The 25,851-nt window shown below is 48.9% G+C and overlaps 1 protein-coding gene across 11 annotated transcripts in view; it reads right to left on the reverse strand.

Moving 5' to 3' along the window:
* The window catches only part of UBE3C (ubiquitin protein ligase E3C), a 117,562-nt gene that overhangs the window by 20,030 nt on the left and 71,681 nt on the right, over positions 1-25,851 (reverse strand). For 10 of the 11 annotated variants that reach the window (XM_036432713.2, XM_036432710.2, XM_036432712.2 and 7 more), the window contains 5 exons: positions 22,426-22,530; positions 21,108-21,195; positions 20,724-20,821; positions 18,725-18,857; positions 12,062-12,309 (listed from right to left, as the gene is read on the reverse strand). In XM_036432713.2, coding sequence (XP_036288606.1) covers positions 12,062-12,309; positions 18,725-18,857; positions 20,724-20,821; positions 21,108-21,195; positions 22,426-22,530 — 672 coding nt within the window. The remainder of the gene's footprint in view (positions 1-12,061; positions 12,310-18,724; positions 18,858-20,723; positions 20,822-21,107; positions 21,196-22,425; positions 22,531-25,851) is intronic. The other variant, XM_045579801.1, reaches the window with a different exon arrangement.

Raw genomic sequence — 25,851 nt, forward strand, 5'->3', positions numbered from 1 at the left:
CAGGTGAAGGAGACAGGCCCTAGGACGGGGGACTGTCCAGATGGTATGAGTTAGCAGGTGGCAAAACTGGTACCAAAACTCACTTCCCCTGATGCCAGACCTATGAGGTTTTCACTCTTAAGTTACTGTCCACCTTTATGTCTAAGGATTGCAGGTGAAATTGTTTTTGCATCTATTTATAGTCAAGTATATGATATATAGTAAAAAGTACAACTGAAGACAGCTGTGTAAAGACCTCTCCAACTAAAATACAGAACATCCCCACACCTCCCATACACGAGCCCCTCACTCTCCAGGCAACACCCCCAGGCCCAGCCCATCCTGTCCCCGCCACAGGCGAGTTTTGCCGGTTGCAGAGCTTCATAACCGGGACTTCCCAGCACTTTTCATGCCCGTCTTCTCATGCACAGTTTTTACCAGGCCCGGCCTGTGGCTGCCCTGCGGTGGCCGGGGTGAAGGCAACTCTGTGACAGCCAACATGGCCTCCGTGGGCCTCTGCTCTCACACCTCCTTAGTTTGCACCTAAGAGAAGGTCTGTGGACGGGGAAGTACTGGGTCACAGGCTGTTTTGGAAAATGCAAGGAGTGTGTCCCCACGACGTAAACGTGGGAAGGCGGCCTCTGGTCCCTCCTCCCGTGGCCAGCACAGTGCTCGCTGGCTTTCCCTGGCCTGGCGGTGTGGGTCTCACTGTGGCGTGATCTGTCCCCCTGATGGCCTGCGGTTCTGGGTGACATTACATGTGGTCCTCTAGCACAGCAGGTGGAAGGAGGGTGCTGCAAGTTCTCCTGTGCAGCGCCAGGTCCCCTGGCACGGTGACTGCTCCTGTGCCCACGGCTGCAGAGTGCGAGGAACCAGCAACATCGCCATCTCCAGACATTCTCATTATTCCCTTGGAAAGAGGACTGACTGGGGAGCCACAGCAGTGCCTGCAGGTGCCAGGCTGCCTCGCTGCACTTGCTGACCCACAGGCTCTCAGGTTCCTCAACAAAGGCCTTTACTTGGGGTGAGGGAGTTGGGGGGAGGAAGGATACGAATTCACCACGATCCTCTAATACCCCACCTGCCAGCTGAGAGGAGGTACGGGGGTCCTACCCCACCTGGTCAACGGGGCTCTGTACTCAGGTAATCATGAACTCTGTCTGGGGGGCAGTCGTGACCCTTGCCTGAGACGGAGTGACCCCAGGACAGACAGAGGGGGTGAGGGGTGCCCGAGCCCCGCCTTAGGAAGGATGGCGTGAGGTCTGCTGAGTGGGGTTGTGGCGATGTATGCACACTTCAGGCCGCTGCTTTAAGATGGATGCTACTGCACTGCACACAGAATCCAACATTACCACCAGCACTTGTCCTGAGTAACCCTTCGCCATGAAAACGTGACTAAGTCAGAAGTCACTCTTCCTTCCACACACATGAAAAGAAACACGAGCTCAGTGAGTCAGACATGTATGAACTCACTAATGCGGCTGCAGCGCGGCTCCTCCAACCTTCAGCGTCCATCTGGGTCCGAGTGAGCTGTGACCTCAGCCAGCTCCTACACAGGGACGGTAGGCAGCTGTCGATAAAGTTACCCACTTCCCCTGACCCCGGAGCTGCTCACATGGACCAGGACCTGCGTGTCCGCCTCCCCACTAGCAGGACTGCGGGACCCTGAACTAGCGGGCGAACGTCCCCCTAGAGCAGTGGTCGGCAAACTCATTAGTCAACAGAGCCAAATATCAACAGCACAACGATGGAAATTTCTTTTGAGAGCCACATTTTTTAAACTTAAACTTCTTCTAACGCCACTTCTTCAACATAGACTTGCCCAGCCATGGTATTTTGTGGAAGAGCCAAAGAGCCGCATGTGGCTCACGAGCTGCAGTTTGCCCTAGAGTAACACCGTTTCTGGTTGCAGACAGGCTGTGGCCAAGGAGCTCCGACACATCTGTCAGTTCCGGACTCCACACTGTCCCCTCAGCTGAGACTTGTATTTCTGATCTTAAGACTACGGATGGCCACCAAGGCCTCAGAGTGGTTCTCTGGGGGAAGACCCGTCTGCTGAGGCGTGTGGCTCAGACAAACCCGCAGCACTCCTAGGCCCCACATCCAGGCCACGGCTGCAGAGCCATGGAGACCACTCTGCAGGAACGAGCTTGTCCCCGGGCTGAGGAAAGCCTCATCTGTACCAGGGACTGGAAGTAGCTGCAGGTGTAAATCATCAGCCGGTCAATACATAAGGTCATTGTTTGCCATTTCTGCATTAGTAACAATAAGCCAGTGAAATTCATTAAACACATTCGAGCTACCTGAATGTTAAACAGAATCCCACTGTGACTCATAAAATGTAAATGCTTAGGTGTAATTTTTTACAGAAGGCAGCTTTAAACCTTCAGAGCATTTAATATACAAGCACTAATAAATGATAGTACTAAAAACTATGATTGCATCAGCTAAATGGATTATAAATTAAATTTCCATAATGTATGCAACCAATACAAATGTAAGCATAAATCAAGGTATTTTCTAAACACAGGTTAATTATACAACTTCAAAAACTGTCTATTTTTTATGCAAAGAATCCACTTAGCATTTTTCATCTTGGCCTTCACGGCAGCCAGCTGACCAGGCTGGCTCCCCGGCCATCAATAACCACCTGCCTCGGGGAGTAGTGGTAGGTATGGGGAAAAGCCTGGAACGGATTTTTCAACCGTCTGTCTTTTATGAGTGTTTATAGCTAGAAATTGTGCCAAAATGATCTGAAATAAAAAGGATTAATTATCATAGAAGCCTTTTAATATAAGTGAGTGCAGTCGAGTAGAATTAATGCAAACTGTGGCACCATCAAGCGAGCAGAAGCGAACCTCACCATTGGCATTTCTGTTTGCTGCCAAATAATGCTGGTAATTTACTACATTAAGAATCAATAAAAAAATAATGCTTTTCAAATGCATCTTTATCAATCGTCAGGTGGTTCTAAAGTGAACATTTATAACTTAATCTACAAACTATATCAGAGATGTCTTTTTTAAAGGCCCCCTCATTGAGCAAGAAGAAAACCATTTCAGACCACGCTGCCCTTTGAATGTGCGAGAAAGAAACGCACAGTAAGGAGGCTTGGGGACAGGGTGCTTGCTGCTAGAGTGCCCGACCGGACCGCAGCTCCTGGAGGAGGAGCTGCCCGCTCTAAGGAGGAGTCTGCGGACAGCACCCGGCGCCCACTTCACACCTGGAAGGCTGCATCCACGAACTTGTTTACAAAAGAACCTGAGTTCTCCTGGGAGACATTTCAGGTTATGAAAATTTCCTCTGTCTGGATTCACTGCGGCCTCCAAAATCCAGCTCCAGAGCCACTCCAGGGTTCACCCTTTAACCCCGGCCGCCTAGCCTGCATTACGTTACGCCGTGTAAAGACAGCGCTGCTTCCACAGTCCATGTGCAAAAGCACCCAGGACCAAGGGGGAGAGGGAACAGAATGGGGGCCCAGGCCACACCCTGCGCCCTCTCTGCCTGACAAACCAGGCCCCGCCACACTCGGGCACTCTAGTGTTTCTTTAACATGAACAGAGTTTCCACTGGTCTCACAGGCAGGGTCCAGGTGTTTACTGTGGGAGGGGCTCCACTGGAGGCCCTGAGGCACCTGGGAAGCTGGCACTGCCTCCCAGAAGGCTTCCTTCTCCCAAAAGGCACCAAGCGCGCTCCTCTGTGACCAGGAGCATGGTGGGCGGCGGGCTCGTTGGCACCACCTGCTCCCCTGCAGGGAGGCTCTAGGACGAGGGCTAGCCCTGGTTCACTGCAATGGACAGCCCGCACCTTTGGTCTGAGTGCTGTTTCTACAAACAGTTTTTTCACTTCAGAAAACTCTGCGGGATGCTGGTAGGAGAGGACAGTTCACTTGTCAGAGCCCAGTTTCCTGGTGGGACATCCAAAACTCAACACGTAGGTTGGAAACACTGTCCGCCAGCCAGAGCGGCCCCTCAGAGGAGAACCCGGTCTCCTGCTCCGCCCACCTCCCACAACTTCCTACAACGTCAAGACCCTCCATCTTTAGGACCACAGGGGTTGCCAGTGTAGCATGTCCACACGCGGGGACTGAGGATTTTAGAACAGCTGGTACGTCCCTGCTCTGGAAGGTGCTAGAGTAGAGTATAAACTCATGAGGTCCAGTTAGGTATCCCATAGCCAAGAACTACTTCAATAATTAAAAAGGAACACTTTTCAGGCCTGGCCAGTGTGGCTCAGTTGGTTAGATCATCACCTTGTGCACTGAAGGGTTGTGGGTTCAATCCCTGGTGAGGGCACATACAAAGGCAACTGACTGATGTTTCGCTCTCTCTCTCAAATTGATTAAAGAAACAAACGAACCGCCGAAACCAGTTTGACTCAGTGGTAGAGCGTCGGTCTGCGGACTGAAAGGTCCCAGGTTCGATTCCGGTCAAGGGCATGGACATTGGTTGCGGGCACATCCCCAATAGGGGGTGTGCAAGAGGCAGCTGGTCAATATTTCTCTCTCATCGATGTTTCTAGCTCTCTATCTCTCTCCCTTCCTCCTCTCTGTAAAATATCAATAAAACATATTAAAAAACAAAACAAAACAAAAAAACAACAAACCAAAACATATTTTCAGGTGAGGATTATACAAGAAAAAGAAAGAAAGAAAAAAAGAAAGAAAGTAAAAAAAGAAAGAAAACTATGCCCTTGATTGACAAGAAAAATAACCTCCAGATCTGGGTTTGCTTGTTTTTAATAGGAAAAGGACATAAATCATGATTATTAGGATGCCATAAACACAGGCACAATTCTCAGAAGGGGTAAGGTTCAAATAAAGTAATCATCCTATATAATAAAAGCCTAATATGCTAAATGTCCAGTCATCCAGTCAGCTGTTCAACCAAAGCATAATATGTTAATAATATGCTAAGGTCACTCAACCACTCGATATGACATGCACTGACCACCAGGGGGCAGACAGTCTACCAGTCGACCAGCATCTGACTGGTAGGTTAGCTTGCTGCTGGGGTCCAGCAGATCCGGACTGAGCCAAATGGGCCAGACATGCCCTAGAGCCCTCCCACGGTTCCTCCCCAGCTGGCCAACCTGGCCCAGATCATGCAACTGTGGGATCCCTTGGCCTGGCCTGCGCCCTCTCACAATCCAGGACCCCTCAGGGGATGTCAGAGAGCCGATTTCAGCCTGATCCTAGAGGCCAGGCTGAGGGACCCCCATCAGTGCATGAATTTGTGCAATGGGCCTCTAGTTTGTAAATACTATGTATTTGATATTTCTGCTCCCCAAAAAAGTTGAAGGTCAGTAAGAACCTCCTCCTAAGGATCCACCCATAGCCAGAGGCACAGTGTGCATGTGTTTGTGAAGTCTGAAATCTAAGAAAGACATCTTAATGCTAGTGGGAAGGCTCCTGCTAAGCACAGAGCCATCACTATTTGCAGGATGTCATGTTTAAAACCAGGAGGGAAAAGATACGTTAACTTTAGAGATCCCAGCACTGCATCTGATGACAATCAGATGAAGCTGCTCAACTTCACTGACAGAAAGGAATGAGAGAGAAACTTTGCCATGTGAGGACTAACACCCACTTCCATACACAGCTCTAAAGCCTCAGCGAATTCAGTGAGCTTTTATAAAAGGATGCTAATAACACTGAAGAAGAATACTTCTTCCCAACCCTCAAAACTCTCAGGATAGCCGAAACCGGTTTGGCTCAGTGGTAGAGCGTCGGTCTGCGGACTGAAAGGTCCCGGGTTCGATTCCGGTCAACGGCATGTTTACCTTGGTTGCGGGCACATCCCCAGTAGGGGGTGTGCAAGAGGCAGCTGGACAATGTTTCTCTCTCATCGACATTTCTAGCTCTCTATCTCTCTCTCTTCCTCTCTGTAAAAAAGCAATAAAATATATTAAAAAAACAACCTCTCAGGATAAACTGCTCACTACTCTGTATGAAACATAGGGCACACTGATTCTGCTAACACACAAAATTATAAACCACACTGATGGTTCTCAACCTGCTAATTAAAAACCTGAAATATATGACCAAAATTTTATCAAAAAACCCGATTTATAGGCATGCTGTTCCAATTAAATCAATATTCTAAAGCAAGGAAAAAAGAGAGCCATTTTCAAGTAGAATTCAAATATGATAAAAGATTTTCTTCAATAAATATTCTGAACTTAATTGGCTTAAATGGACCTAGGTGCTTCTGACTGTAAAAAAAAGTTTGAGATGACATTACCACATCCTTGAGCTGTTTATTTATCCCCTGCCGGGCTGATTTACGGGTGAGGAATGCAGGCCGGACGCGCACCAGGCCGAGGCATCATCTGCTAATGGAACTCCTAATTGAGGAGTGACCGCTCCATGAAGCAACTCTTCCCGCGCAGCTCTGCTCCTGAGGACCTCGCCGCACTCCATCACAGCAAACAATCACTAACATATGCATTAGGGAAATTTAAATACATTATGGCCCAATAAATACCATAATCCATCAGTACAGTTTCTCCTCTTAGAGATTTAGAGATCAGCACACCACTGTTAGTGTTAGCCATTCACTCACTCAGGCCTGATGGTCTGACACGTGGGGACATCTAACCATTTGTGATCAGATAATCATCAGGGACGCTCAGAAGCCAGCATTCCCTGAGGAGTACATGAGAAAAGTAGCCAGTCTCAAACATGCGGAACCACCACAGGGAAGCATCCTCCTCGAAGGACTCGTTTTGTTACTAATAGTTTTGTTTATACATCGTTCTTTTAAATAGCTTCACTGAGATAGAATATACATAAACTTCACTGTTGGAAGGAAGGCTGAAACCCCAAATTCTCCTGCCTGGAATGTGGTTTAAAGGGAGGAATGAGAAGTACTCACCATCCCCGAGGCCCAGGCCCCTCAAGAGGGGCCTTCGGCCCACCGCAGCCGAGCCGCCAGCAGTCACCAATGCCCTCACCATGGCACAGAACGGGCAGCCACCTGAGCTCCAGTGAGCAGGGCCATCTAGCCACCCTCTCTCTACAGGAATCAGACTGGAAGCTGACACATTCTGGAAGGAGGTGACACATTTCCTTCAGACGAATTCAGGCAGTAAAATGCCTTCCTGCTGCCTGTCACTGCCCTGTGTGAGAACCACAGCATTGGGGCGTGTTTCAGGAGAGTCTAGCAAAGTCAAAGCTCCCCTTACTTTAAGTGTATTTTATTACTGTTAACTGAGCAGGTGTGGGGCTTGACTTCACAGAAAGAACTATGGCACATGAAACTGCAGAGGTTCTCACACAGTGAGTTATGAAGCGTGCATCCTCAAGGCAGATGAGGTGAGTGTGAAGGACAATCTGTTGGGCACAGACCCCACGACCAGCACACGGCTCCAGGTGGAGAGAAAGGGGCCTGCTGGGAATTCATGCTCAAAAATCCAATGCCGGGCGGCGTCCGCAGTTCGCCGTGGAAATTAAGTGGTAGGAAGGTGAGCCCGGAGGAAGACGCATGGCAGATCCAGGCCAGCCTGGAGGCTATCACAGCGTCGAAGAACAATAAACCCAAGCTGAGCAGCGGCGTCTGGTATCTGGGCGGGTACACAGGACCTGGGCCCATGACGATGCGTCTCACAGACACAGGCATCAGGGGCAGTGTTCGTGCCCAGGACGTACTGCTCCCCCAACACCCCTGTGGGGGGATGCTGGGCTTCAGGACCACCTGCCATTGACAATATGCACCCAGAAAAATCCCAAGAGTGAGGATGGCAGAGAACACTAAGCAATGTTGTAAACATTTTAAAATTTTTGATACGAGCCAAAACCGGTTTGGCTCAATGGATAGAGCGTTGGCTTGGGGACTGAGAGGTCCCGGGTTCGATTTCGGCCAAGGGCATGTACCTTGGTTGGGGGCATATCCCTGGTAGGGGGTGTGCAAGAGGCAGTTAATCGATGACTCTCTCTCACCGATGTTTCTAACTCTCTATCTCTCTCCCTTCCTCTCTGTACAAAATCAATAAAATATATTTTAAAAAAAAAATTTTTTTTTGATACGAATAGCCACATGCGGCTCTTTGGCAAAATACCACAGCCTGGGCAAGTCTATTTGAAGAAGTGGCATTATAAGTAGTTTAAGTTTAAAAAATTTGGCTCTCAAAAGAAATTTCAATCGTTGTGCTGTTGATATTTAGCTCTGTTGACTAATGAGTTTACCCACCACTGGCCTAAGCAATGAAAGAACAAAAAAACCCAACCATCTATAGGAGAAATGCAGAGCTATGTGAAAAGTATAATCTATAGGAATATATAATCAATAGGAGTGTAAAAGGATATTTTTAATAAATAGCATAAAATGCCCGCCCCCCAACTAATTCCATTTACTTTCTCTTTTTTTGGTTCATCTTCACCTGAGGATATTTTTCCATTGATTTTCAGGGAAAGTGAAAGAGAAAGGGGAAGACTAAGAGAAACATTGATGTGAGAGAAACACATTGATTGGTTGCATCCTGCGTGAGCCTCTTGGGTAAGGTATATATATCCTTGGCCAGAATTGAAACTAGAACCCTTTGGTCTACAGGCCAACGCTCTAGCCACTGAGCCAAACCAGCTAGGGTGGAGCACACATTTTTACTTCTCATGAATTCTATATTTTTTTATGTTGCTGCCCGTGCTTTTGGTATCTTATCTAGGAAACCATTGTCCAATCCAAGGCCATGAAGATTTGCACCCGTGGGAAGAAACCGCCCCTGTCTGATGAACTCATTCTCCGCGAGGCGCCAGGCCGCCAGGGGCCAGGGAGGCTTCACATTCAATGGTGCTGGGACGAGGGGCCCATGCAGGAGGAGCCTCCCACCATCCTGGGACTTGCTCTTTCTAGAGGTGTCCTCTGCTGCCCTTTATAGCAGGCCTTCTCCCAGGCCCCCGCTCACAGGTCCCGGCACTTCCCACTTCCAGGCCTCTTCCTCCACCCAGGCACGCATTTCTGTCCGGGTGCTGTGGTGATAGAAACTCCCCAAGGACAACCCCACGAGCCCACTGGTGGGCTTGTGGGGCGGCCCGACAGGGAGCCTGGCTGAAAAGGGGTGAGGTAGTAGCACCTTACAACGTGGAGGGCCCTTGGAAACAGGCGTGCTGAACAAGCCACCACCAGAGGCCGCAGCACCCGACGTGGTTTACGGGACATGTGCAGAGCGAGTGTGTCATGCAGACGGAAGGCAGGGAGCACTGTCAGCGGGGGGCGTCAGAGGATGCATGTGGTGAAAATGTTCCATGGTGCATGGGGCTGGCGGTGAATGTGCTGAAACCACCTGGACCAGGTGAGCTGCATGGTGGGTGAGTCAGGTCTCAGTAAAGTTGCTGTAGCCCTCACACGCCTTTACCACAACACTGCTGCAATCCAGCCGCCACCTGGTGGGACCAAGACTCCCTCTAAATTACAGGCGTCGTCAAACTACGGCCCTCGGGCCACATGCGGCCCGCAGAGGAGTCTGATCCGGCCCGCCAGGTTTTTTGGGCAGTGAGCGCAGCCGAGGTGTTACAGTAGGAATTAGTAGTTCATATAGTCCGGCCCTCCAGCTCTCCGAGGGACCGTGATCTGGGCCCCACTTTAAAAAGTTTGAGGACGCCTGCTCTAAAACGTAGTCAGTCCAACAATGAAAACAAATGAGGCAGCCGCCTCTGAACTGGAGCTCGAGTATTAACCTGGCCTGGGAGACTCAAACTGGTACCTGTGGTGTGCTCTCCTAGCCCCATGGGGGAGGGTCTCGCCCAAGGCTTGCTCCTACAGGCAGTATAACTGGTAATATTGGTATTCTTCCTGACTTACTTCCGTTGGGGCCTACTTGACACTTGTCTTAGCCTCCTTAGTGCATGCAAGACAGGCCGCACTGTGGCTCTGTGGCTCGGGGTGCAGACAGAGCCTACTACTGCTGGTCTGCGTTGGAAGACGAGCCACTCACCCTGGCTGAATGGAGCCACCTGCACCTGTGGAACGGCATGCCCCACCTCTGGGAAAGCAGGACAGCTTCCGGGTGGGTGTGTTCCCTTCCCTCAGGGGAACCTCTGGGTCTGCAGGACCTGTGGGGGCCATCTCTCCTCCGTTAGGGTTGTGGGTCTCTTCCTCTTGTTCTTGTTATTACTCTGAGCTTCTAGACCACATGTGTCAAACACAAGGCCCGCGGGCCAAATCCGTCCCGCCAGGCCTTGCAATGTGGCCCGCACCACGCTGTCATCACTGCACTCCGCTGCGTTTCCATCACAATGACAGTTTATGACTGTTCAGTAAACCATTCGGCCCACGATTTAGGCTGGATTTTAGATTTTGGCCCCTTCTCTGATTGAGTTCGACACCCCTATTCTAGACAATACTGCATCCAGGGCTTGAATGCAATGTGCTAATGCCCTAACCACACAGGTCTGCTACTGGAAGGCTGGTGCGTAGACTGTGAGGTAGAGTAGGTGATAGTGGGGTGGAATTTAGGGTTAAGCGAGGGTATGGCCCAATTCTCCCTTCTAGTCAGTGGAATGGTGTCCATCTGGCCAGCGGCCACAAGGAGCAGAACAGCTAAGATGTGAGCGTTTCCCACTAACAAGCCTCACCAGACTCCCTATCTGGTCTTGGCCTGCACACAGGCCTCCCTAGCACGGCTCCCTACCCTCTCCCCTCTGCTAGATAAGCCCCTAGCCCACCTGTCCAAGGTGGGAATCCCCCCTCCACCACTCGCCATTGGCTTCCCTGCGTGGGAGCTCCTACAGTAAAATATCATGCTAGGATTAGCAATTACCAACACTAAATTTAGTTAGAGTATGAAAAAGCAAACAAAATAACCTATAAATGTAACCCTGCTTGTAACTGTTTCCCATTAGTAAAATGTCAGTAATCAACGAGAAAGAAAAAAACAAAAACAACCCCCCCCCACCCCCCCAGCCTGACTCAGTGATTGAATGTCAACTCCTGAACCAGAAAGTCAGGGTTTGATCCCAGTCAGGGCACATGCCTGGGTTACAGGCTTGATGCCCAGGGAGGGACGAGTAGGAGGCAGGTGCTCGATAATTCTCTCTCATCGCTGATGTTTCTATCTCTCTGTCCCTCTCTGAAATCAATAAAAAAAAGTTTAATAAAAGAGAAAACAAACAAACACCCAAACTGCTTTCCTGACATGGACTTGACACCCTCCTCCTGCTCTCCACATGGCACCCCTACAGGCTGCACTGGGTCTGAGGGACTGCCCCCCAAGTTCATACACTGAATCCTAATATCCAGGTGATGGCATTACGAGGTGAGGCCTTTGGGAGGTGATGAGGTGATGAGGGTGGAGCCTAAGAACAGGGTCAGCGCCCTCATGGGAGGTCCCCTCCCCGCCACTGCATGCGCACATAGTGAGAGGGTAATGGTTATGAACCAGGAAGCGGCGCCCGGCAGACGACACCACGTGGCACCCTCCAGGCGTTCAGCCTCTGGAACTGGGAGAAGCGAATTTCGGTTGTTTCTAAGCCAGCCAGCCTGACCAGCCCACAGAGGTCAGTGAGAGGAGCCTGGCATGAGGAGGCCCCGTCCTGTTCTGACTGGAACGGAGGGTGTGTTTTGAAAGCTGCACATTAAACAGGAAGTCTCCACTGGGCTATGTCATCTCTTCCCTCCCGTTACCATCAAGTTGCCTTTGTAGGATGTTCGGCAGAGGTAGCCCGAGGGCTCCCCGGGGCCAGTGTTCATAGACCTGCACATGCACACGCACATGCACCACACTGCACGACGGTCTCTGCCCCACACGCTGTGCAATTATTAGAACCCGACCAGAATCATGTGCACACTATTACCAACCAGGCCCCGGGAGGAGATGCCACGTGCGGCATGCCCCTGCGGTCCTTCGAGAAACACAATCACATGGCATGTTTCCCATGTTTTTGGCACCATCCAGCAATTCCCCTATGAGTAACTACTGTGTATGTCAAGTATACAGATGAGCTTTAGTTATTAGTGGAAAGTGCTCTTCAGGGCTCACCAAATCACATAAGAGTTCTGAATGAAGGTCTCCAGGAAACCACCGGCCACCACCCACACGTATAGAAGGTCACCCCCTGGTTGGAGGCCGTCCCCGCGAGCCGTGTTACCTTTCCAAGCATTCTGCCCAGGAAGTAGTAATGTCGGGCGAAGGAGTCCCCCACGAGCATTTGCGCAGCCGGGTTGGGGTACAGGAGGCCCTCGTTCGTCGTCTTGAAGAAGCCCTGGTTAGGGTTGAAGCCCGACTTCAGCAGCTCGTTCAGAAACTCCCGGAAGATGCCGCCGCCGTCGATGCCGGCTTCGTCCAGGCCGTGCGCGTTGAGCAGGTGGACGCGGATGCGCTTCTTCAGGTCAGGCTCTGGATGGGAACAGCAAGAACAACAGAGGCGCGTGAGTGCAGGGTTCTACACCGTGTCCCCGAGCCCTCAACGAGGAGGAGGTCAGTGCCTCTGCATCCACAGCGGAGCTGGGGCTTCAGATGGGGAGATGAGGAATCAGTCCCAGCTTGTTCCTGGGGCAATGAAACAAAGATGCCCCAAGAGGAGGGAGGGGAATTAGAACACGAGGATAACATGGGATCAGAGATTATTATCAAGAAGGCCAAAAAGTAAATGAATAAAGATATCCGCGAAATGAACGACCCTGTGACCAAGGCCAATGCCACAGGGGGGCAGCCCACCAGAATCCACACCACCATTTAAAACAGACACTTGGCTGAAAAGGAGACATTTCTGGGATGGAATGAGAGGAAACCCTCCCCCCTCCCACCCACACACACAGGTCTCCTGGGGACAGCACCACCTGGGGAGGACTAACGCATCCCGGCAGGCCGCCCTGAGCACAGCAGGCTTCCCTCTGGCACCAGCATCCTGGCACCCAATCTCGAGCCACGCCCACCAGCCAATCGGAGTGACTAAGCGCATCCTGGCACAAGCCCTTCCCTCCCCGTCCTGCGCTCTCCAGGTGCTGTGCAGAGAGGTGGGAGCGCGACATATGGACGAGAGCCTCCCACCCCAAGATACACAGGAAGTCAAAGAACCTGGTGTGAAATGTTCCAGTGTTTTGAACACAACTTCCAGTGTGGCCTACAGTCTGGGCCCTCACACGCAGCACAGTCTCACCGAACAGTCACCTAACCCCGTGGGTGGCAAACTGCGGCTCCTGAGCCACATGCAGCTCTTTGGCCCCTTGAGTGTGGCTCTTCCACAAAATACCACGGCCTGAGTGAGTCTATTTTGAAGAAGTGGCGTTAGAAGTTGTTTAAAAATTTGTCTCTCAAAAGAAATTTCAATCGTCGTCCTGATGGTATTTGGCTCTTTTTGACTAATGAGTTTGCCGACCACTGGGCTAACCCCCGAGCAGGGACCACAGCTGCACCAGGGGAGCCAGGCAAGTTCTTCCTAAAGCCCACACGACCTCGGGGAAGGCGAACCCAAGCCACGCCCCACACTCCACAAAGGAGCCCGCGCTGAGCATCCACCCCGAGCTAGATTCCCGCACTTCTGCTCCTCTAACCACTCTGGGTCAGAACCCCAATTCTGGCCGGTGGGCTGCCTGGCACCAGGCGAGCACACGGGCCGGCCTTGGAGATGCGCCTGCTTCTTCTCTACTCAAACACATTCTTCCAGTTTTAAAATTTCACTCCACTTACAGGAAGAACAAGCTTTCACTGACTGTCAAGTTCCACAAATAGTTATTTGTTTCTAGTATTTTGATTGATATGATTATAAAATATGTCCAATCTCCAGTTCTAGTGAAATGCCAAAAGCAACCCAAACATAACCACAGCTGCCGCACAAAGCTGCAGCTGGCCTGCTCGCCTTTACACGTTCTCATAATACCCAGCAAAGGGTGGGCTAGCCTGGCCGGCGTGCTCAGTGGTTGAGCATCAACCAATGTTCCAGGAGGTCACGGTTCAATTCCCAGTCAGGGCATGTGCCAGGGTTGTAAGCTTAATCCTCAGGAGGGGATGTGCAGCTGATCAGATTCAGTGATTTTTCCCCCCTTCTTTCTCTCTCTCTCTCCCTTCCTCTCTGAAGCCAATCTATCCTATCTAATAAAAAAGTAATGCAGCCAGCACCGGTTTGGCTCAGTGGATAGAGCGTCGGCCTGTGGACTGAAAGGCCCTGGGTTCGATTCCAGTCAAGGGCATGTACCTTGGTTGCAAGCACATCCCCAATAGGGAGGAGTGTGCAAGAGGCAACTGGTCGATGATTCTCTCTCATCGATGTTTCTAACTCTCTATCCCCCTCTCTTCCTCTCTGTGAAAAATCAATAAAATATATTTAAAAAAAAAAAAGTAATGCAAATTAACCATCAGTATTCTCAAGCCACACCCACCAGCCAATAAGAGTGACTATGCAAATTAACCCCAACCAAGATGGCTGCAGCCACAGAGAACAGTTGAGAGGCTTGAGTTTCAATAGAGGAAGCTAAGCTTTCCACACATCCTGGCCTGCCTAGGCCTCCACGCAAGGATACAAAGTTTCAATTATAGAAGATAAATCCCAAGAAAAATGGCGACAGCCACCAGCCACGGAGCTGGAGAGAACAGGCTAGGGTTGTTCCCTGCAATGGAGAAAGCAAAGCTTTCCACCTGCCGTGGCCAGCCCAGGCCTCCACTCAAGGCTACAAAGTTTCAAGTACAGAAGATACATAAAACCAAACAGAAATGGCAGCAGCCTAGTGAGCAGCAGGCTTGGCTCCACTCCAGGCTACAAAGTTTCAATCGTAGAAGGTAAATAAATTCCAGATACAGGGCCTCTGCTTGGGTAGCTGGGGGGCGTGGCTGGCCTGCAAACCACCACAGGTCCCTTGCTCAGGCCACCCCACACCCTAAGGGAACCCCACTCTGATCCAGGGCACCCTTATTCAGGTCAAATCAGCTGGCCCCCACCCATACACCGAGCCTCTATCCCAGGAGTCCTCAAACTTTTTAAAGTGGGGGCCAGATCACGGTCCCCCAGAGAGCTGGAGGGCCAGACTATATGAACCACTAATTCCTACTGTAACACCTCGGCTGCGCTCACTGCCCAAAAAACCTGGCGGGCCGGATCAGACTCCTCTGCGGGCCGCATGTGGCCCGCAGGCCGTAGTTTGAAGACGCCTGCAGTCTATCCTATCTAATAAAAGAAATATGCAGATTGACCATCACTCCAACCCACAATAGCTGTCCCCATGTGGTCAAAGATTCTGCCCTTACGTGAACACAAGATGGCCACAACAAGTGGCCAGCAGGGGAGGGCAGTTGGGAGGCACCAGGCCTGCAAGAGAGGGCAGTTGGAGGCTATCAAGCCTGTAGGGGAGGGCAGTTAGGGTGGCAGGCCTGCAGAAGAGGGAAGTTGGGGGCAAACGGGCTGGCAGGGAAGCAGTTAGACATCAGTGGTTAGGGGGTGATCAGGATGGCAGAAACGGTTAGGGGCAATCAGGAAAGCAGGCAGGTGAGCAGTTGGGAGCCAGCAGTTCTGGATTGTGAGAGGGATGTCCAACTGCCCATTTAGACCCTATCCCTGTGGGCAGTTTAACATTTCTTGAGAGGTCCCAGATTGGAGAGGGTGCAGGCTGGGCTGAGGAACCCCCCCACCCCCCGTGCAGGAATTTTGTGCACCAGGCCTCTAGTATATATATAAAAGCCTAAGTGACTGTTACCACCAGTCAACTGAATAAGCAGTCGCTATGACTTGCACTGACCACAAGGGGACAGATGCTCAAAGCAGGAGCTGTTCCCTGGCACCCACAGAACACTTTCACAGCAAACCTCTCGCAGCCAGCCAACCTCATACGGTTCCTCCCCAGGCCAGCAGGGAATCCTCCTTCCTCCCTGATCAGCCCCAATTGAAGGCCAGGCCGAGGAACCCCACCTGTGCATGAATTCGTGCACTGGGCCTCTAGTACAAATATATTTTAAAAATAAAAATATACTTTAAATAGGGATGAACTATTTCATCATTTACCTGGGTATTATGAGGATGTGTCATAGATAATATTTCTCAAGATCATTATCATTGTCAGCAGATTTTTTTGTAAAATTTCTAAGCGTAAAAATTTTGTGGGTAGGAAATGTTCAACCACTATCTACCTTGTGCTGTGGGACTAAGATTCACGCTACAGGACGCTGTCCTAAGGAGGTCACTGTCTCTGAAACATGGTGCCATCCACACACGTCGCCTAACGGGCTGAGTGAAGTCTGTGGCTCCTGTCACCTCTGTGAACAGCAAGACCACAGCCCAGCATGTGTTCAGAAGGCAGTACCTTCATGTGCACTACATGTTCCTAAGGACAAATTTGAGTATCTACGCACACAGGAAGGTTTTAGTGAGGAAAGACTCAGTGAGCGGTTACTTTGATTTTATCTTCATATTCTTTCCTCTTCAGGAAAACAATGTAATAAATTGAGCCCAGTAAAGGAGGTAATTCTAGAAAGCTGGGGTAAGCGAGGCTCTTGGGAGAAGACATGGCACAGGTCAGCCTGCCCCAGCCACCGTCACCATGACAACGAGGACATCAGGAGCCACTGTGATGCCATCCCGACCCTCAGAACAGTCCCCAGATTACCCATGGACAAGGCCCAGCCCACACTGTCCCCGTGGGAAGGGCTGCAATGAGGTCCCCGGGCCAGGGCCTGAGACACTATTTGCTCAGCGCCCAACTGTGGAGGGAAGCCACTCCACTTCTCCGAGCTCCTGCCAACCTGCAGGGGACAAGGGCTGGGACCCACACTGCAGAAAACTGTCCTGAGATGGAATGAGAGGTCTGCTATCCATTAAAACAGAGGATCTGTTTTAATGACTAGATGACAGCTGTCAAATGTAGAATCCCCCCTTCAAGAAAAGCTTGTGACCATTTTGTATGGCTTGTCTGGAAACTTCTGTAAATCTTATGTTTTAGTAAAATATTTTTTGTTATTCTTAAAAATAAATAAATAATGACTAGGTGAAATATAGGGTAATCATATTAATTGATTATATGCAAATGATTAGTCAACAGAGCACTTGAAACTGATTCACTAAGAAATTAAACATTCTAAGATAAAATTTAATTTTACTAATTTGCCTAGTAAAATACTAAATAATTTTAACACATGGTTTAAAATTTTGTACTAATAAGAATTAGGAACATTTGTAAAGATTTAAAGCATTATAATGCATATTACACATATTATGGGAAGATTTTTCCCAATCCATTAAACTGAATGCAATTATCGGCCTGCACTTAGGAGGTGGAATATCATCAACTTTGAATAATTTCTAAGTTTAAGGACACAGTAGATAATTTGGGTTTCCTATAACTGGGCAATAGCAATGCCTTAAAAAAATCACCTACAAGAAGTGGTTGTAAAGCTAAACTCACGGTAAGCACACAGACTGATTTGGGGTGAAGTGCTCACATGGGCTGCACCTGCAGTAAGCCCACGTCTACCATGACAGACTCAGTGGCCTGGCTGCCTAGCCTTGCTATACCTTCACCTGTAGACCTGTCTCCTGTCCCTAAGTCCTAGATGAAGTCCCCCCACTTCATAAAGCCCACCACCATCCTCCTCTCGGCTCTGCTCTGCACCCTGTGTCTATGGTCTTCTCCCCAGGCTCAACCCCAAATCCAGCCACATCCACGGCCGCCAGCAGTGTGCGGGGCCAGGGTAGGGTTCCTCCCCAGAACTCGGTGGCTTGGACGGGGAATATGATGTGACAACCACCACGACGAACTCACAACAGCCTATGGGTCCCAAAAGGAGGAAGAACTATTTCTCCCCAAAGCATGTGAGACGAAGACTCATATTATATACATAACATCTTAAGAACATAACTGCCCAGGCAAGAGTGACCCATCTCAGCTCCTGGCGTCCGGCCCAAGGTCTGTGGCGCAGACTAAATGAGAAGGGGAAGACACCCAGTGCACCTGCACGCAGTGCCTGGGCCAGAGCCCAGGGCCTGCGATGTGACCCTCCTCACTGTTCCCACAGGACAACACCAGCTTGCTCTTTACGGAAAAGCAGAAACCAAAAACAAGCAAACAGAAAACCACTCAGATGAGAGGTTCTGCTTTCCAGGCAGAGAATTAACTTGCTCCTCCTAAGAAAAGGTGCTGTCATTTCCCACCGGACCTGTGACTGAGTCCTGCCAGCCTTCCTTTTCAATAGCCTGCACCGATTTAACATTGGTTAATGCAGTATCATAGACTCCATATTCAGAAACTAAAATGATTCATATATAAATTAATACCAAAAGTTTTAACCCTGGGTGTGAAACACTAAACCAAGAGAAAATGTGTCACTGACCTCTACATGCTGCCCAAATCATTGGTACATGTAATCCCCTTTATCAGACAGAACTGCCATCAAAGCACACTACTTCTTTAGAAGTCTGGATTGCTATGGTTTTTATCCTAGTGCATTCCATTTGTCTGACAATGGACGGCATTTACATAAACTGGTAATTGTATACGAAATGCAGACTGTACATGGCTGCCCTCCCACTGCTGAAATTACAGGTCGTCGGCTCCGTTTTTGAGACAGACAATGGGGGAGAGGGGAGAGGAGAGAGGGAAGCCGGAAGGCCTACTCAGTATCTGAAAGGCTGGTGTAGCAATCATTATTTGTCAGTCCCAGCAATCTTACTGGATAAGATGCACCTCCCAAATGTGAACCCTACATTTCAGTTTTAAGTAGTCACTGCAGGACAAGATGATGGACACTTGTTTTTAAATTATTAGCTTTTTCTAAAATGACTCCCAGCCCCCTGCCACATGCATACATGACATAAGAGAAACATACGTACCATTTTCTGGGGAAAGTTTGTCATAAGCATCCTCATAAATATAATTCCTTCTTATTGTGACATTAATTCCATCCAGAAATGGGCCATCTCCTTGAACTTCTTGCTTGTCTGCATAAATCAACCTTTGAAAGATCTAACACACAGGGAAAAGTATAAGGTTATTTGATAAAACAGAATTTCTGTTATAAACATTAGCAAACAAAATTGCTAAGTAAATCTTAACTTTTGTATTCCCATAAATCTAAAACCAATTTTAAAGGCAAAGGTAGCAAATATTGATTTTATGCCATTATCTACAAATGGTAATATTTATGCATCTGCAACATTGCTCCTTTCCCCCATTTTACAACAAATTTAAATCAGTATTTTCTTTTGTAAACCCTTCATAAAAATCCAGGTGGTGAAGAACAGCTTCGCACAGCTGTATATGAATGTTAGTACTGTTTCCCCGAAAATAAGACATCTTCCGAAAATAAGACCTAGCACATGGAAGGATAAGACATCCCTTGAAAATAAGACCTAGCACAACTTTGGGAGAAAAAAATAATATAAGACACTGTCTTATTTTCGAGGAAACAGGATAAGATCTCCATAATGAGAAAATGTAAGCGGTTCTTTTAAGCAGAGCTCCAGCAGAGGGAGCTCAGGAGCCATGTTCTGGCGGCAGGCATGCAAGGCTCCCTGAGAAGCAGCACCCAGCGCGAGTTGCAGAAAAAATACATCCTGTTTACCTCCGAGAACAGGCAGCAAAGTCTCCGAAAACATGCCAGTGTGAACAAGTTCTGTGCATTAGCCAACCACCACAAGATATAAAGTGCACATCTCTATAACACCATGTTATAGCTTTAAAAAATAATGCAATATTGACTAGACAAAGAGCACCTTAGGGCTCCCTTTGTAAGAAAACTAGAGGCCTGGTGCACAGATTTGTGCCTCAATCTGGCCTGCAGGGATAGGGCCAAAATTGGCTCTCCAACATCTCCAGAGGAGTCTAGATTTTGAGAGGGCAGTTCTCGGTTGATGCACCCAGAATCCGGCTCCCTCCTCTCTGGTTGTGTCACCTGAGAACCATTTGGCAGCTCCTGCACTGAGCGTCTGCCCCCTGGCGGTCACTGTACATCACAGGTAGTGGTCAGATGGTCACTTGGGCTTTTATTATATATAGACTAGAGGCCCGGTGCACAGAATTTGCACACAGGATGGGGGGGTCCCTCTCCAATCTGGGGCCTCTTGGGGGATGTCCACTTGCCTCTCACAATCTGGGTTGCTGGCTCCTAACTGCTTGCCTGCCTGCCTGATCTCCCCTAACTCCTCTGCCTGCCTGCCTGATCACCCCTAACTGCACCCTTGCCAGCTTGATCGCCTCTAACCGCCTCTGCCTTGCCCTGCCCAGGATCCAGGATTCCCTCCTCTGGCCGGTCGCAGGCACCCGGGACCGGGGCTGGCTTTGACCAGGCCGGCTGTTTCTCTCCTGGGCCACAGCCCCAGCTGCTGGTACCCGGGACTGCGGGGACTGTGCATGCTGTCCATCTCCTGGACCAAAGGCACAGCTGCTGGCACCCAGGACCACGGGGCAGATGGCTTGTCCCTCTCCTGGGCCACAGCCCCAGCCGCTGGCACCTGGGACCGTGAGTGTGCAACTTGATCCTCTCCTGGGCTGCAGCTTGGCTAGTCCCCATTCCTTTCTCCCCGGTATTGAGGGTCTGAGCTGTTACTGCATGAGGGTGTAACAACCATTTGCATATTAGCTCTTTATTATATAGGATGATAGCCTAACAGGCCTTTTAAGTAGCTACAACTAAAGAAAAAATATTTCAAGTTTATATAGACACATCTGGTTGGATTGCACTTATAAATCGCTGTTAACTATTACAATCTAAAAAATATAAATTATACTATTAGCTGGGCACTAGGCCACTTCAGAGACTCTGGTTGGTGTTCATTTTTCACACTGAAATGATAGGAAATACTGCACGCTCTCCTAGAGAAGTTGGCCTACCTTTACCCGCTCTTCAAATGGAACCACGAAGGGCAGCTCTGTCAGGATGGCAAGCTGTCTCTCCTCAGATACAGACAGGGCAGGCGACTCCAACCCCACTGCAACACAGTGCAAACCTTTGTTAGGCAGGCGTACCCTCCTGTCCAGACTCCCAAGGATATGCACTGAATGGCTCAACTTCCAGATGTTCCAGAAAGGGCAGAACTATGGGACCACCAGGAACGAGAGGCTGCTAGGGCAGGGGAGGGGTTGGGGCTGGGCTACGAAGGAGTTTGAGGTGGTTGGTGGTACATGTTCAACAAAAATCACAGACCAGGACATGGAAAAGATGAGTGCCATGGTCTGTGAACGACTCCCCTCAGCCTGAGGTTAAAGGGCGCTCACCATCCAGGGTGGACTGCAGGGGGCCGATCCTCCCCATCCGCCGAAACCTCCACATATGTCTGGCAGCTGGCACGTACAGCTGAGTGACCTAGGGGATCAACACCCCTGCTTAGTACTGCTGTGAGCTGGTCCCCTCCTTTCCCATTCCATGTGAGCTGGTGTACGTTTATGTTTACTGGAGTTTGCTAGGTCCCTCTCTGACCTCATGTCCTTTTCAGACGACCTGTTCATGCCCTTGCACACTTACTGTGTGACTGTTTTCTCTAACATCCCAGGGAGATCTCTGCTTGTTCCATTTGCTGATGTGTAACACTGGGACACACTAACCATCACCCATACGGCTGCTCCTCTCTCCCTGCCCCTTTCTCTAAAAATCAATGAAAAAGATACCCTCTGGTGAGGATTAGCAGGAACAACAAAAACAGTGGGGCGGTCCTTCTCGTCTACCAGCAGCCGGTGCAGCTCTTTTCCTCTTAGGCTCAGGAGCTCGCAGGCTCAGCACACCTGCTATCTGGCAGACTGCACCTGTTCTGAGTGATGCTTGCTATTCTCCTCCCTTACCACCCGCCTGAGGGAGACCCTCCGCTGGTCCCTGGCTCTCCCACACTACTTTCTGCACTGCTCCACCCTCCAGCGACAAAGCACTATCTTGTCCAGGGCTTCCCAGACCTAGGACCAACTGCCGGAGGGAGATGCTGTTCTGAGCTCCACCCTGGGCCCTGGCCGTGCTCACTGGCATAGGACCTGTCATGGGTTCCACCTGCGGGCAGAGCCAGAAGCCACGGGGGTAACTTAGTGAGCAGGCAGAGGCATGCTTGTGAAACTGTTCCAAAGACCATTTTCTTCAGTGTTTCAGTGCCCCTTGTAACTCCGTGTCCTCCATCCCCAAGATTCTGAAATGAACCTAGTCATGCCTTTTCCTGACAAAAATGACATTGCATGTCCACTGTTAATGTTAATTTTTTAAACTATAGTACTGAACTACTTTAGATCTAAGTGTTACTGATATTCAAATTTGTTCCTTTAGAAAACCAAGGACGAGCTCCATTTCCTCTAAATCCTAAATCTATACCAATGACACCAATAAAAGCAAAATCTTCTTCCACCCCAACAGAGAATCACCAAAGTTCAACACAATTTATGGTTGAAAGAGCAAATTAAAATTAATAAACTCAGAATGCATGTTTTAGTCAATGAAAATGCTCTATATCCATCAATGACCTAAGAGTTACAATGAGCACATTCACGTTACCATTCAGTTGCCTAATAATAAATAAACTGGTCTAAAGGACAAATGCTCAAAGGCTTCCAGTAACACCTTATCTGCTCTGATGTCTTCCTGCTCTGACAGCCAGTGGTTTGGGGGGCAGAAGTTTCTCCTCGTGTCTCTGGACTTCAACATCTTCACCAGATTGGTGATGACCTGCACAGAAGAGGGCCACCAGTCAGAAGTCAAAGGGCTCCAAGAGCATGTGGCTTGGCGATTGTGACCTGGCCGAGACCACCAGATCAGGTCACAGGAAGGTCTCATTCTGTGATCACAAGAGTGAGCGTTAGGTACAAAGCAGTCAGTTATCTGCCAACAGAGAGAGCGAGACGTTAATGCAAACGCTGGTTTCAAAGAAGGATGAGGAAGGCAAGAAGGAAGTGTGTCTCTGTCTCAGCTCTGGAGGTAGGTCTACTTCCCACAGCAGCTCTACACGTCTTAGGTCTTTCTTTTTAAAAATATTTTAAAAATCCTCATCCCAGGCTATTTTCCCATTGATTTTTAGAGAGTGGAAGGGAAGCAGAGACAGAGAGAGAAACACTGTTATGGGAGAGAGGCAACAAGAGGTTGCCACCGCGCCCCCCCCCCCCCCCCCCCGTGCCCCTACCCCTACCAGTGCTGGGGATTTAGCCTGCAACTGAGGAATGCACCCCTGCCCGGAATCAAACCCAGGACCCTTCAGTCCGAGGACTGGGCTCAATCCACTGAAGCCAAATGGCCAGGGCAAGTAGACTAACTTCCTTCACAAAGGTTCTTCCTCACTGCCCGCCAGCCACTCTCCCTCGTCACAGGGCCATCCTTCATCGCCGGGTCCCAGTGAGCACTGTGCGCGGTGCACCAGATTCTCATGCACACAGCCAACCAGCCACTGGAAACCTCTATGACGTGGGATCAGTAGTAAATTGTAAGTTTTATGACATATAACTAATAAGATCTAATGCCACTGTTTATTTAAAAGACCTGAAGTTCTATATTAAGTAAAAATGTATTTTGAGATAAAGATAAAGCAGCATAAAATTGTAAATCCAAATTTCTAAATTTTTACCCCCAAAATTTGATCATATAACTATTCTGTAGTTAAAGTTAAGACTGTAATGGTGTTTTCTGAAAAAGTCAGCCTGTCTTTAAGTAAAAGGTGATGTGAATGAGGAGGATAAATGTTACTTGGACTGAAATGGTAAATCAGGGCAATGTGGGAAGTTCCCAATACATCCCCGACAGCAAGACCACAGCATTTCCATAGGTGACAAGATGTCCCTTTAACACCCACTGGCCAGCACCTGCACACACGGAGCACAGACCTTCTCTACGACATGCATCCCAGAAGCTCTGTCCTACGGAAGTGCTGAGAAAGGGTCCGTGGTTGGTACCTCTGGCCACTATAGGAGGGCCACCACCTGGATGCCATGCCCACGGAGAGCAAAAAAGCCATCCAGGACCTTTGGCCATGCAGACCCACAGCATCAGTGCAAGCCTCTCAGGGTCTAGAGCAGAGCTTTTTAACTGGGCTGTGTCTTGCCCACTGAGCGGTGACACCTGGTGGCACTTTAAAACCTCCCTTCACGCCCTGATAACCACCTTCTGAACCAGCAGGAAGTAGCCAGTTCCTTAACTCTGGCTGGCTGTGTCAGGGTGCTCAGGGAGGAGGTCCCGCAGAGCAGGATTTGGCTCAGAAGATGAAGACGCCCTGGTTAACTGCTGGACAGAAGGAAATAGGATCATTGGCCACGCACCTAATTCATGGAAACCTCTCTCTGCTCCCTTGATCTGGGGACCCAGGTCAGGCCACAGGGAACCATGCCCTCCTGCAGTGCAGGAAAACACGAGCTTCCTGGATGAAGCACTGAGTCCTACCTTCCCATCTTCACAGCCAATTATATTGGTATTTTACAAAGTCAAATTTAACAGACATAGTGCTGAAACTTACCCATAATACGCCACAACTATTAGCATCTTAAAGACATGCTTTCTGAAAAACATTTTGGTGCATTTATTCCATTATTCCTTCTAGCTTCCAGGTACCAGCCCTGGAGTCTTTGCACCCTCATGGATTTACCCCCCCACTGTTCAGCGGAGCATGCAGCACCCCTGGGGATAGGGCCCTGCTCACCGGGGCGGGGCCACACCTCTTCACTCAGGAAACAGTATCCCCCACCACCTCCTGGCATTTGTCTCCTCCAAAACCATGTTTACAAGAACATTTATTGTTTGCAGGTCACTAATATATTAAACTACCTGTGGGCAACTAATGCCATCTTTACATTCTTCTTTTACATTATCTTTACAAAGTTTCAATATAGGGTATTTATTCCCTCTGATATTTCACACTGTAAAGGTAGTGTGAGAACTAATCACACATTACTTAAATATCCTAGATTATTTGTCCTCTTTCCAAAAAAAAAAAGGAAGGAGAGAATAGGGAAGAAGAAAGAAAATACAAAAGTGATTTAGGCCCTAGCCGATTTTGCATTGGCCTGTGAAATGAAAGGTACCAGGTTCGATTCCAGTCAAAGGCATGTACCGTGGTTGCGGGCACATCCCCAGTAGGAGGGGTGCAAGAGACAGCTGATGGATATTTCTCTCATTGATGTTTCTAACTGTTCCTCTCCCTTCCTCTCTGTAAAAAATCAATAAGATATATATAAATAAATAAAAAGTGATTTTTGGCCTAAGAGTGTATATCAAGGAAGGAATGCCAAGATGGAAGTCACTGTGGAAAAGCATCTCAACAAATGGAAGGTGACATGGAGCCTGATGTGAGGAGGACCCTGCGCGGCCTGAGGGAGCACCACACACCTGGTAAGTCTGAATTTCAGACATACACCAATTAAGTTTTCAGTGTAAGTATGTCCCAAATATTGTTCTATTCAGAGTATAAAATACTGCATAGCACATGTCTATATTTAAAAGTGCATTTGTTATCTGAAGTCAAATTTAACTAGGTGAAACGTATTTGTGTACTAAATCTGGCAATACTAGCTCTGGACCACCCAGTCCAAATACTTTTGCAGAAATGTCAAAGCTCTTATCTTAAATGCAACAGGGAACATTAACTTCTTCATTAACACTATGTTTCATCTAAGTTTCACAAAAAAATACAAATTTTAAGAAACCATGAAAGTTAACAGGGTCCTTTTTGTAATGTCAAAGCACCTCTATACACATTCCTTTTCTCTGCATTCATTTTATTTTAAAATTTATTTATTTATTTATTTATTTCACAGAGGAGGGGAGAGAGAGAAATATCAATGATGAGAGATAATCATTGATTGGCTGCCTCCTGCACGCTCCTAAATGGGGATCAAGCCCGCAACCCAGGCATGTGCCCTTGGCCAGAATTGAACCTGTGACCTTTCAGTACACAGCCTGACTCTCTATCCACTGAGCCAAACCAGCTCGTGCTCTGCATTCATTTTCACTATCACAAATATTTGATACTAAAAAAGCAAATTTATGGCGATAACCATGAAAAATTAC

The sequence above is a fragment of the Pipistrellus kuhlii genome, unplaced genomic scaffold, assembly GCF_014108245.1.
Source record: "Pipistrellus kuhlii isolate mPipKuh1 unplaced genomic scaffold, mPipKuh1.p scaffold_m20_p_116, whole genome shotgun sequence".
NCBI lineage: Eukaryota > Metazoa > Chordata > Mammalia > Chiroptera > Vespertilionidae > Pipistrellus > Pipistrellus kuhlii.